The 13553-nt window shown below is 41.1% G+C and overlaps 1 protein-coding gene across 3 annotated transcripts in view; it reads left to right on the top strand.

The window, feature by feature from the left end:
- abr (ABR activator of RhoGEF and GTPase) overlaps nt 1-13553 on the top strand; it is a 118587-nt gene that overhangs the window by 59301 nt on the left and 45733 nt on the right. For all 3 annotated transcript variants that reach the window (XM_046410991.1, XM_046410992.1, XM_046410993.1), the window contains 6 exons: nt 629-736; nt 2125-2185; nt 7233-7285; nt 8354-8494; nt 8927-9048; nt 11747-11915. In XM_046410991.1, coding sequence (XP_046266947.1) covers nt 629-736; nt 2125-2185; nt 7233-7285; nt 8354-8494; nt 8927-9048; nt 11747-11915 — 654 coding nt within the window. The remainder of the gene's footprint in view (nt 1-628; nt 737-2124; nt 2186-7232; nt 7286-8353; nt 8495-8926; nt 9049-11746; nt 11916-13553) is intronic.

Raw genomic sequence — 13553 nt, 5'->3', positions numbered from 1 at the left:
TGGGGGGGCTTAAGGACAAAAGTAACAAGTCTTACTCATTCACTCTATTCAGTTGAATCCAATCTCATTGCTTAAATAGGGTGCAGTCAGCTCTTCAGCCTGGCCATTCAAGCATAGCTGTAGCAGGATGCATATTCATGCACTGCTGGTCTGCAGCTTGTGTTACAGTGCATTTACAGTGGAGCAGAGAGGGCTGTTAATGAAAGGGGCGAGGAAAGAGAATCTGTTTCAATCCAGAGGACTGCACAGAGCCACCGGTGGGGAGGTGTTATGGGGATATGATTAGTCCTGTGTGCATTGACTACATGCATGCAACGGTGTGCGTGTGTGTTTGAGGGGGGTAATATAATGTATGCTGCTAGAGAAAAAGAGAAACTGCAGCACTCTTTTCAACCCTCCACTTCAGGCGTAAATGTGATGGGATTTCAAATTAATTTATCTGTCCAAGCTGTAGATGAATTTTAATGTAATGATTTGACATGCGGAAGTGTTGAAGTGGAATCAAACTGTTCTCAGGCCACCGTATTTTGGTTTACTGCTATGATGCTGCTATGGTCTCCAGTGTCCTTTAAAACCAGCTTGTTTCTCCTGTACCTAATGCCTGCTGCTCTCTTTTCACTTACCTCAGGCCAGCCAGCTGGGAGTGTACAAGGCCTTTGTGGACAACTACAAGGTGGCGGTAGAGACAGCAGAGAAATGCAGCCAGGCCCACAGCCAGTTCCAGAAGATATCCGAGGTAAGTTGACAGATTGACAGATATTTCAAGAGTGCTTGGCAGGAAGCAAAAAAGGACATGTCTGAACAGAAAACATGCAGCATTTAAGTTATTTTGTTATGTGATGATTTGGTTTTATTTTTTCACTGTATTTTTCATTTAAACATTAAATCATAATTTTCAGACACTAGCATTGCAACAATTGTTGAGCACCCTATTAGACAAATACATGCTGCTTTACAATGCTTTACAATTTTTTTTCTACTGGAACCAAGGATGCTTAAATTTAAAGAAAATCAGACGCTGCATTTAATATTTACTGTGTTTACTCGCTTGACATGGTCAAGAGTCTTAAGCACTTTGATCAGCCATCCTCAGTATAGTAAAGGAAAAAACAAATACGCATGGAACGACGACATAGAGGGGAAGCTGGGCAAGTTAACATCCTCTTTTGTACAAGAAGCAGCAGTGTTTATGGGAAAGGCTTATGCTTAGGGTTATGTATGTGGTCTTAGTTTGAGGAACATTAGTTTTAAAACACCTGGTACTTTTAAGCTAATTAGTGTTTGGACTGATGAGCAGTGCAGTTCACACCACAGGGTACATGTACTGTATGTCAGCACATAGTGGCTGCATTTAGTGTTGAGCGCAGGTGTGGAAGAGGAGTCTTCTGGGGTGCTAAAATTCCTCCTGATTGCTCTGAAGGTGGTATAAATTTCAATTGACAAAACATCTGTGGCAGAAGTGACTTGTGATAACCGTGATAATGCCGAATCCACAGGTATGTCCCTGTTTCCAGGCTGGTTACAGACGAAAGATTAATCATTGTAAAGGAAATTTCACTGGACTCTCAGAAGATGTGACCACCTTAAAACCTGTGTTAAGGTTGTGGGATAGCAGAATCTGATACGATACAAGTATAAATAACAATATTTGATGCTTCTTTCAATACTGTAGCAAAGTTATAAACAATTAGGTAATAGGTATTATTTTTACCAACCTGCACACAGTGCACGTACAGAAAAGATCCCTGAAGACAAATCAACAGATTTGTGATTACATTGATATCCATGCAGCCTTTTTATTATTTTTTTTGTGTTTAAAACACAAAATTTTTTTGACAGTTGACAGTTTAGTTGTAAAAGTTGAATCAAAACCTTAATTTTACTTATGCAATGTAAAATGAATAGTTCTATCATACCCTAGAGGTATATGTTGGTGGCTGTAAAGAAGGTATAGAAGATATAGAATTTACTGTGAGGTTGCGCTGTTCAGACCTATTCAACTGTATCAGTCTACTGCAGTGGCCCTATACTTCTTCATTAGTGGTATGAGCCTCAGCCAAGCCAGTAGAAAGCTGTGTGTGTGTAATGAAATTGATTATCCTACTCCTTTGTTTTTTTTTTCAGAACCTCAAAGTCAAAGGTCCTAAAGACTCCAAAGATTGTACCACAACTGTCTCGATGGAGAGTAAGTGTGTGTGTGTCAGCATGTGTGTTTACTGTGTGTGTGAGTGTGTCCTTGTCTTTGTGTCCATTCGTTTTGTCTAAGCTGGCTTGCTGCTTTAAGACTCCAGCACTGCCCCTTCTACTTGTGTATGCAGTGGCGGGCTTTGGGAGGCAAACTGGTGCATGTGTGAGCACTCACACACACACACACACACTCTTGCTCTCTCGCTCTCTCTCTCTCTCTCTCTCTCTCTCTCTCACTCACTCTGTCTCTCTGTCTGTGCCTGAGAAAGGAGGCAGTGAGCAGGAGAACAGACTGAGGAGAGGAGATGAAGGATATGGAGGTGCTTCTGGTCCTCAGACTGTGTTGTAACTGCACATACGGTAACGACTGCGTGATTATGAGCTGCCGTCATTTGACTCAGGAAACTTGGGGGTGTTGTTTCTTTTTCTTTTTTTTCTCATTTTTCTATGAAGCAGGACGTCAGCGTTGTTGTTTCTGCGACAGATTGGTGGCACACCGTGTGTGCTGTAAAGTTACCGATAAGTCAGATTGATTTAGGATAGCAGCATCTGTGAAAGGTATTTGGATTTTATGAACTGATGCACAAATAGTATCTGTCTGATGTGAGACATTTAAATGGAGTTTGCCTATTTCTGTACATTTATGGCTGCTGTAACCGACGCAGTGAGGTGATAAAATTAGTTTCTTTTCAAGTGCTGGACCTTTTGTCTGCTTGCTGTGTGATGATCCTCCGCAATATGCCGCACAGGGGGACTGACAGGCTGCCGTTGTTCGTGTCTTTTAACATATAGAATATACAGGAGGACAGCAGCTTTTTTGTGTGTGTGTTTGTTTAAACGCAGGGCACGTTTAGTCTGTATATGGACTGCTGGCCCCAGTCTGCTCCTCAAAGAGAATACTTATCACCAGTGAATTGAAACAAGTCTGATCTGTATGATGTGTGTGAGTGTGTGTATTAGAGAGCAGGTACACCTTTTGCAAACTTAACCTGGGGATTGTGCTCAACTAAACCAGGGGTTAGACCATTTGCTGCAGGTGAAAGAATGAGATGTTGTGGGCTGTCCAAATTATGCAGTGATAAGCTAACATGGTGAGCAAACGGTGTGGCTTTGTCAGGCTGAGACAGAGCTGGTGAGTGTTCAGATGTATGTCAATATTCAGCAGTGTGTACCTGTGAAGTGTATGTTAATTTATGCATCGTAAATGATGATGCTGTAATTACATTTGTTTCCCATCTTTATTGCTGAGACTATACTATGTTATCCAAAACTACTATGTTGATGAATATGATAATGCAGGTTACTATGGTAATTTAGGAGCGCAAAACTAGTTTCATATTCCCTCAACAAATCAGTGTTTGTCAGCACCCAGGGCAGCTGCTTAGATTACTGTTTGTATTACAGTTTCTTAATTACCTGGTCAGGTAGTCGAGGGATTTTTCTGGCTCTCATCTGTAACTATGACTTCCTCTTTCCTTGTCTTCCATATTTCTTTTATCATCTGTACATCCATCCACTCTTGTCCATCCTTCTTGCCTACCATATGATTTTCTGCCCTGCAGCCAGTAAAACTGACACATGCTTTTGTGTTTTCCCTTCTTTGGAATAAGTCAATTTGTCAGGCCTGTTTAAATTAAGGAAAGTCGAGTGTATCATTTGCCTAGCACCTCCTAATGAATGGATGCAAATAGCAACACAAGTGCTTGATCAAACAAGCATCTGACATCTTGTTTTACATGTAAATGGAGACTCCTGCTCCTCTGTGTTAATCTGCCATCCTTGTTTTCTTTCACCTATTGCTCTCTCTCTGTCCTCCACGTCCTCTGTCTTGGCTCACGTCTCTCATCAGTACTGTAGCTGTTAGGCGAGCCAAACACTGAAAGCTGGCAGTCTCGGCGTCTGAACTGTAGAGCTGTGCTGTATGTGTGTGTGGATGCATATTCCTGCAGTTGTGGGGACAAAAATCTGTTTACACAGTCACATTGAGAGGTCCTGCCTTACTTATGGGGACAGAATGCAAGTCCCCACAAGGTAAATCATTTAATAATGTGGTGAAGAGTTGCTTTAAGGTTAGGTTGAGGTTAGCGTTAGGATTAGACAGGCAATGTCTATTGTTATGGTTATGTGGTGGTTAGGCCTCCTGAAAATGAATGTAATGTCCCTAAAAGTCATGGAAACATGTGTGCGTCTGTGTGTGTGTGTGTGTTGTGCCTATTCAAAGATTTCGCCCACATGATCTATCCCCTCGTTAGTGAAGATGAAGTCGTTGTCCGTCAGCCAACTGGCCAAGGCGACCTTGAGAGCAGGGCCAATCAGAGGCACCTTGCTGTGACGGGTCATCGACTTCCAATAATCCACCTCTCTGTCTGATTCTGATTCTGTGTGTCTTCTCACCCTCCCTCGTCTTGACTCTGACTTTCTGACTTTACCAGATTTCTAATGGGATACGTGTGGTCAGTGTAAAATCATCACACATTAATGCTCCATTGGTGCTACAGACACTGAGAAGGTTTTCATACACAGTAGCATCCTGGCTATGATCCTTATCCTTTCTGTTTTCAGATTATGATGTTATAAACTATTAGTAATCTGATGTTAGCATTTAGCTCAAAGCATTGTTGTGCTTAATTACAACCTCACAGCATGGCTTCCTTGGCTATAGACTCTTTCCAAGCATAACAATGGTGCGGCGGTATTTCAAACATGTAGCACATGCAGCAAGCAGGCCATACATAATCAATACGGCTGATGTACTGATCTGTACTGCCAGCAGTCATACTCACAACTCTTCAAAGTGGCAACTTAAATGTACTGTACTACAATCAGATTTTTGAATTGTACCCAAGCTAACTTCAAGTCACCGAAATTTTGAATGAATATGAACCTGTACACACTCATAATTAGAGGTATTCACAGCCCTTGTAGTCAGTGCAGGTCCTCTAGTTAATCCTCCAGGAGGCAGGGTTCAGTGAACCAGGACCACTGATGGAGGCCACTGTATTTATGGCCAGAGGGTGGAGGAACTTCAAAGAGCATCAGCAAGACTCTGTAGAAGATTCTCTTTGGTCTTATACAGTGGCTGAGTGTGTGTGAGTGTGTGTACGTGCGTGTGAGTATGTATGTATATTTGAGCATATGAGAGTGAGTATGGAGTGTGTAAAGTTCGGTATGACAAGCCCTATCAGTAGATCTAGACGTGTTCCCTGTAGGTTTCTGCGCTCGCTCTTTCATCTGTTCTTGTTGAAAGAGGAGGCATTGAGAAAGGAGAATAAACACTTAAAACTGAGAGCACAGAGGGAGAGAAGAAGACAGAGATAACATGTTGTTACTTCTGTATAGTCCAAGGGGGCAGCGTTGAATGGTTTAAACAGATAAGTGTGTAACATTCAAGGGGAAGTGTAGCAGTGTTTCTGCCTCTCTGTGGGAGCAGAGCACTGCCTGCCCTGCATACAGAAGGCACATCACTTCTCTCTGTTTCACTTGGCTGGCTTTTCTTCCCTTTGGTTTAAAAATCAGTTGCTGTAACTCTTTCACTATAATAAATGGAGATTAGCTTGATCACCGAGTGGAACATTGTCAGCTGGTTGCCAGATTCCTCTGCCCTTGTGGATCTGTTTTTGTTTTTATTGCATACCCGTCCTCTTTTTTTCTTTTTTGAGTAAATGTACAGAGCAGCATTATTATACTTTTTTTTTCTTTTTCCAATACTTTGTGGCACCAGTGGCATTATTATTTTGAGACACTGAGACATTTTTGGCATTTCATTATACGACTGGTAACCCAGAATAAAATTCCTCTCCCTCAACCTCCCTACTCCCCCTCTCCTTTCTTTTTATACATCGATATGTGTGTTTGCTTCTTACTCGTCTCTCAATAGGGGTTCTCGCATCTGCCGTCTTCCCTGGTGCACATCTCCCCTCTATTTTCTTTCTGTCTTTCCCTCTGTCCTGTCTGTGGGAGTTTCTCACCTAGTGCTGTCTTGTAATGTCAGACCTCACACCACCTCAGCGGCAACGCCGTCCCCTGAGAAACCCAGCCAGGCTGAAATTGTGATTTAGAGACAGGAGCCGTGGCGTTTGGGCACGTGTCTGTATTTTCGTATGTACATGCGTTTTATACATGCGTTTATTTGTGCTGTTGATGTGCGCTCCCATATGTTTCAGACAGACTGTCTGAAACTCCAACGTGAGAGCAGGCTGTAGTTTACCTAGCAGCAGCCTAATAATGCAGTGGAAGCAAACTCTTTCAGAACCAGTAGGAGGCTGCAGCATCAGCCCCAGAGATGGACTGCATGTTAAGCAGCCTGCCTACAGACCTCTGTGTGTGTGTTTGTCCATCCCTTCATTGGGCAGCTCACAGACTGCTGCATTCCTCCCACCTTCAGTCTGTACAGCAGACAAACAGTCAGATTCAAAAAACAAAACAATAATATGCTCCTCTGTTGATCCCCACGTGGAAACCTTCTTTTTCAGAGGTCAGGGCCAGCTGTAGGCGTTTCTAAGAGATGATCTAACAGCTTGTTGTCATCAAGGAATCATATCATCAGTCAGACTATGGCTGTCAAAAATTCTTCATCTCCACAAGGAGACACCAAGTGGTGGTTCAGTATAGTGGTGCTGCTGTATCCCTTTTACCTCCCACTTCAATTAACTTATTTCAAAGGCAGGAAAAAATCCTTTTAATCACCTTTAAAAGCCACAAACTAAATTGCAATTTTCTCAGTTTTCAGAAGCTCTGTAGACTATAGTCAGAGTTGACGTAGCCTATGATTTTCTCCACCTTCACCACTGAAACACAGTATTGGGTTAGAGATAGTTCTTTTTTTGGTGCAAGCTTCTCATCTGCCAAGCCACTAGCTATAGTTCATGTGGCATTGTTACAATATGTCACCCAGGGAGGAGCCACGAGAAGTCATCACCCACTCCCAGTGCCTTGTTTATCTGTGTTTTAGAAGTGAACTGTGACCTCCTGTGTGTGTATGTGTGTGTGTATATTTGTGTGTAAGCAGCACTGACTCAGAGCCCCCCTCTTCTCTCTCCCCACAGCTCTCCTTTACAAGCCGATTGACCGCGTCACCAGAAGCACCCTGGTCCTTCATGTGAGTACACAGCTTTCGGTTTGCACAGCTTTAAAGGAGCTTTTCACCTAAACTGATTCGAGAGATGTTGCTGCTGAATTTTTTCAAATGTAGTTTTTAGAAACTTGGTTACCAAGTACATTCACTTAAGTAGTTATGTGGTACTAAAAGTCACTTTCATGTTGCTTGATACTTCCACTGCATTTTTAATGAAATACTGTACTCCACTCCACTCCATTTATTTGACAGTATTAGTTACTTTTCCTATTAAAATATTAGAATCTTATGAAATACGGTAAGATGGAGCAAGTGGGTCCCATCCTTTTTGGCTTGTGACCTCTTTGCAGAAAAACCGTGTGGTTGTGTCCACCCTTGAGGGTAAAACTCTCACGTGCACGTCTTCATTCTTGGTTAGATACTCCAAATAGCAGCTCAAGAACTGAAAAGTCAAAGCCTGTTTTTTGTTGTTTATCACAGTATCCTCCTAGCCTAAATAAGCCTTCCTCTTTGAATGAGTAATAATTAAGTGGAAAGTGCCAATCAAGAAAGCAGAAATGCTTGCGTATGTGTAGTTACGCTCCAGGAGTGTATTGCATAAATACCTTTGCATAAAGCTGTCAGAACAACGCAATGTCAAGTGCACGTAAGGCTAGTGTGCAGGTTTCTACCAAAGTCATGCTCCTGTCATCCATGTAAATTAAGAGGCTAGTGAAAACTGGTGATTTTGAAAGATAGACACCTGCTCAAGCCGCTGTTGTCAGCTGTCCTGTTCATCTTTTCTGATGAGAGCAGCTTCAGTTAAAACGAGGAAATGAGATTTTCTGAGATTACTGAAGTATTAAATAAGAAATCTGTGTACCCTGGAGTGAAGTCACATCTTAAATAAGAAGGAAATCAGAACTTCTGCTTATGCTTGGATGGATTTTTTTATAGGTTCAATAAAGGCAATATTACTTGATTGTTAATAGACTCTTTTTACATTAATGCACCAATTATTTCTACACTTTCACAGTACAATAAAGTTCTCTGTATCAGAGCACAGACCTTGAACGTTGTATGTAACCACTAGCGTTGGTGCATGTGTTGCAGGACCTGCTGAAACACACTCCTAAGGACCACCCAGACTTCCCGCTCCTTCAGGACGCTCTGCGGATATCTCAAAACTTCCTCTCCTCCATCAACGAGGAGTTCGAGCCTCGCAGGACTGCTGTCACCACACCCAAGGGAGAGGTGTGTGTTTATGCAAAAACAAATACTCCTTTTAGTATTTTAAGTATGAGTAAGATCACAACTCCTTTTCATTACCTACAAATAACTAGATAGAGCCTGCACACTGTACCTAGTGACTATAATGAATATAATAACAGTAGATGATGTTTATGTCATGTTGTTTCTTTTCTTTTTTTCCTGCTATAGAACTTGTTGTTTGTGTGTTGAATATATTTTAAGACTATTAAACCTTATTATGCAGCACATTTTGTACATTTAGAAGTATTTCTAACCAACATGTGGTATTACACTCCACAATATACCAGCCAAAAAAAGGTCAATTTATGGCACCCGCATTACCCACAATGCAACTGAACCACTGACGGTTCAACTCTGTCAGCATTGTGTTTGTGTTGGTGGCACAACAAGAAGTGACATTAGGTGTTCTCTTAGGCCCGTCAGCTGGTGAAAGATGGCTTCCTGGTGGAGGTGTCGGAAAGCTCCAGGAAGGTCCGCCACGTCTTCCTCTTCACCGATCTGCTGCTCTGTGCCAAGATGAAGAAGACTGCTGTCGGGTGAGCCCACTTTGGTTTTTCCTTTCCGTCCAGAAGAATCACACTGCATTTACACCAGAGCCATTAGAATGTGCATCAGCTCTTTCTGGATTATCCTCTCTATGCTTCTGTCTGCACGTATGTCATTCATTTTGCCTTCCACATCAGCACATCGACCCCCGACAGTGAAACAGAAAGGACAACACTTTACAAAAGATTCTGTTTCTCTCACTCTGTTCCTGGCTCAGCAAAGCAGGAGGGCTTTTTGAAGGCTCACTAACAGAGAGAAATACTCGCAGGCATTTTGCCTCGGGAGTTTTGAAAAGTGGAGGCGAGCAGAAGATATACTTACTGAACAGAGAGTGAGGATGAAGCTGTAATTCAGAAAAATGTCTAAGCACAAGTAGAGGTTGGTGTGTTTCAGGAAGCAATCTGTTAGAGTGTGTGTATGTGTGAGAGAGAGTGAGATGTTACATCCAAAGGCTTGACACGTGTCTGTAGGCACATTTACAGGATTGCCTGTCGCTGGCCTCGTCAGCATGGCAGCTGCTGTTAGCCTGATTGGAACTTATTTTGGTTGACATTCACCATTTGTCTGTGTCATTTGCAGCCACCTTTCGCTTAGAGGAGCACGTAGTGTTGCCATAACTACCAGACCTGTTAATCAGACTATTATGGTCTGAATTGTTATCTCACAAAGCTACCTTCAGGCTGCACACACTCGCACACAGTCAGAGCAGAGCAGCCATCCAGAAACTTAATCACTGAGGATCTTTAATCCCACTACCTCTGTCTGATTATCTCACTTTCATCATGTTGGACTTTGTCATATTTACACTGACTCCGCTGGCACACATGTTCCACTTCCTGAATACATATTTTATTGTTTTCTTCATGTATATCAGAATCAGAATTCCTTTATTAATCCCTGGAGGGAAATTCTTGAAATATATAAAATATATAATATAAAAAAAATATAATATAAAAATGAAATATATATTCAACTGTTGCCATTGTTATGAAAGGGCAAGGTTACAGGAAATGATTTGTACTGTTCTCAGATGTGTATCTGACTGAGCCCCACCCTTTTATTTGTGTGCTTGTGATATTTACCAAAGGCGTGTTTCACGAATACACTGGGAATAGAAAGAATGGATGATCTGCAAAATAATTCCCAAAAGACCAGAGAATATAGAGACACAAAGGGTGGAGGTGTGGCCAAGAGATCAGAGGCTAAAATGAACATACTTGGAAAATAAAGAAATGAATAGCCCATCTTTCCTATTCTGCTGCGAATCAGCTGTGAAGAGAATCCAAACTGCACATACCAAAACTGAACACGGTGTTGATTTTGAAGTGGCTGAACAAAGGTATACAGTCAAGTTGAATACAAGTTGAATTGTACTGTTTCTTCAACATTTGTACCATTGAATAGTTCTTCCACAGATCACATGACCTGAAGATAATTTGCTGACTGTGAAATTCAGACCACATTTTTTGTGTAATTTTACATTTATGTTCCTCTAATTCAATTGCGTGAGTTTTGTTTCGACTTTGATGGGGAAACACTTTGAGTAGGCTTCTTCCTCATAAAATTTTGAGTGTGAAACACTTCAATTTTCTGTTATATGGTAAAAAAAAAATGCTCCAGTGATTGGCTTTTCTGCATCAATTTATCGTGGAAATGTTTTTATTTATGTGAAGGAAAACACAAAATTCAGCCTCCAGATGACAATTCAAAACATATAAGAGTGGAATATCATGTAGTAAGGCTTTCAGGCAAACTGACTGCCAAAATAAAAGCTGTGGGGGATCTGTCCCCTTCATCCCTTCTGAAATTTACACCTATGCTCTAATTGGTATGATCCAGAAAATACACAAAATTTTTCCCCTTCTAAACTGTCCTGTGTATGGCCATTAAAAGGTAATAAATGCAACTTTTCGATGCTTGCAAATGAAGATTTTAGACATAAAGGATGATCCTTTTGTTTCCAGTCTTATTCTCATTGTGTAGCTGCTCAAATTTCCGTCTGATGAAGGTTTCCCACTGGTAATGAGTTCACTGTGCAGCACCCAGGAATGCTAATGAGAGTCTCATTAGTGACAGTGCACATCAGTCTTCTCAGCCGTGGTGAAAAGTAGTGCTGTGCTGAGCGTGCATCATTTTCAGTAATATAGCTTAATGAATACACAGATAGGCTGAAGATTATTCTTCATTTTGATGTGCTCACATCAAATTAGCCCAGAGGTGAAACTAGCGCACCTTTGAATCTTAAAGTAATGCATTTGCGACAATGACCTTAAACTGTAGTGCTCCTAATTGGCCTATTAGTGCAATTTATAAGATTTTTGTTTTTTTTAATAAATGTTTTACTTTTGTATTGCATCGACATGTCTTTTACATTGATATATTTACACTACAGGACAGTGACAAATCTCTTATTGGGAATGCTTTGGAAAAATTAGACCAGAAATATTAAATTAAATTATGACATCTATATTATTGCATTATTTTTTTAAAAAACAGTCATCTGGACAGACATAATTTATTTAAGAATTTTCCATGAACTCTGCTATTACTACATGTTTTTTCGCCGCCTTTTTTTCTATAGATCTTTATGGCTTAGTTAAGGAAGGATGTGTTTGTGTGATTCTTTACCAAACTGTGCTACACACTCTCTTCTGGATCCCTGTGTTTTCCTCCCTGTCCCTTCTGCAGTCGCCACCAGCAGTATGAGTGCAAGTGGTACATCCCTCTGGCAGACCTGACTTTCCAGACCCTGGACGACTCCGACTCTTGCCCCAGTGTCCAAGTCCTGCCCGAGCATGAGATCGAGGAGATGAAGATCAAGATCTCAGCCTTAAAGAGTGAGATACAGAAAGAGAAGGTAATCCTGTTGTGGAATCAAATATGATGTATTCCTGTGACTCAGAATAGTGTTGGTCTAACACTGAGACGGGAATGAGAGCACTGTTATTCTGTATTAATGCAAAAGAAAAAAATCTGGTGTATCTATATTTTTATATATTAAATAAAAATATTACATTTTTCTGTGGTTGATGAAACAGAAAGTATGACCTTTGATACTACAGAACAACAACTGAATGAGTCACTGTAACTGAAATACCTTTTAATTATGGGAACAAGAATGAGTAAAGCAAAGCATGTCACTGTGGTCGTACTGCACAGGGACTGAATAAACCATTTTTCTTGGGTGAGACATGCAAAAGGGGCAAATTTCTCATCATAATAATAATGAGAGATTATTTTTAAGATTACTGGAGATAAGCAGACATGATGGACTGGGTCATGGCACACAGACGACTCTGTACATCAAGTTAGGGATTCAGTCAGTGTGGGTTAGTCAAAGTAGATACTGCATAGATATAAAGCTGTGTCTTGCTGTTGAATATCCCCTTGTGTGAATGGGATTCACAGGCAGTTAGGTACATTAGAACAGAGTTAAGGTGTGAGCTGTCAGAGAGCTCAGTACATTCATGATGACATGGTTTGATACCCACTGCAAGGCCTAATTACAGATTGACACCATATTTTAACGTGAATACTCGACTTCTCCAGGAATTGATTGATTTTGATATTTCCACAAACAAGCATTTGCGTAATTATCAAAGCTGTAGATTTAATGTCATCGAAGACTGACACAGTGATCACTCGGAGGGCAGAAGTACAAGAAGAAGAATTTTGGAGCTGCTTGCTGTATGACGTGCTGATACATGTATAGAACCACATGACATCTGGTGCAACATGATAAGGCAAAGTTGGTTATTTCAAAATCAGACCTTCCATTTTCCTTTAAAATTACTGATCAGTTCTTCAAAGAAAAACAAACACAGAAAAGTGACTGAGGAGGGAAATTTAGACTGAAACTTTGATAGCCATCAACCTGCCCATGTCAATGATTTTTTTTTCTTTTTTATTTAAACAAGAATCAGTGTACACCAAAACATACCTTTTTTCTGTAAAAGTCAAAAAGTGTTCTCCCTTCTACCACTTTCTGGGTGACTCTTGCCAGGGCTGAAACAATTTGTTAGTGCTAGAAGTAGGAAAAAAAGAAGCTGTAAGCCTCCAACATTACGCCCCCGCGGCCTTGGCTGAGACACACTGAAGGCTTCGGCAGCAGAGAGTTCCTGTTATTCCCCGCTCACAGTGTTACAGTCGCACACCGGGGCACAGCGAGTGACCACGGCTGGTATTTAGAGTCAGAGGAGGCCAGAGCAGTGAGAGATTCAGCTGATTGTATCCAGGCTCTGACTCACGGCTTCCTGGTGAGGCCTGGGAGGGCATGTGTATTGTTTTCCTTCAATGCTTACAAGAAGCTGAGATCTTTGAGTTATATATCAAGACTCAAGAAGAAATTTCAATAAGCCTGTACTATGCTGATAAGAATGATGTAGTAGTGATAAAACATTTATTTCTAAGTTTAACATATCGCATAGATGGTGTGTGAACTGGACAAAATAAATCTGTAACAACATTATTTGATGAATGTTTCCCTCTGCCACCA

Source organism: Scatophagus argus, chromosome 14 (assembly GCF_020382885.2).
Source record: "Scatophagus argus isolate fScaArg1 chromosome 14, fScaArg1.pri, whole genome shotgun sequence".
Lineage (NCBI taxonomy): Eukaryota > Metazoa > Chordata > Actinopteri > Scatophagidae > Scatophagus > Scatophagus argus.
Note: the sequence above shows the minus strand (reverse complement) of the source record. Positions and strands in the feature narration are given on the sequence as shown.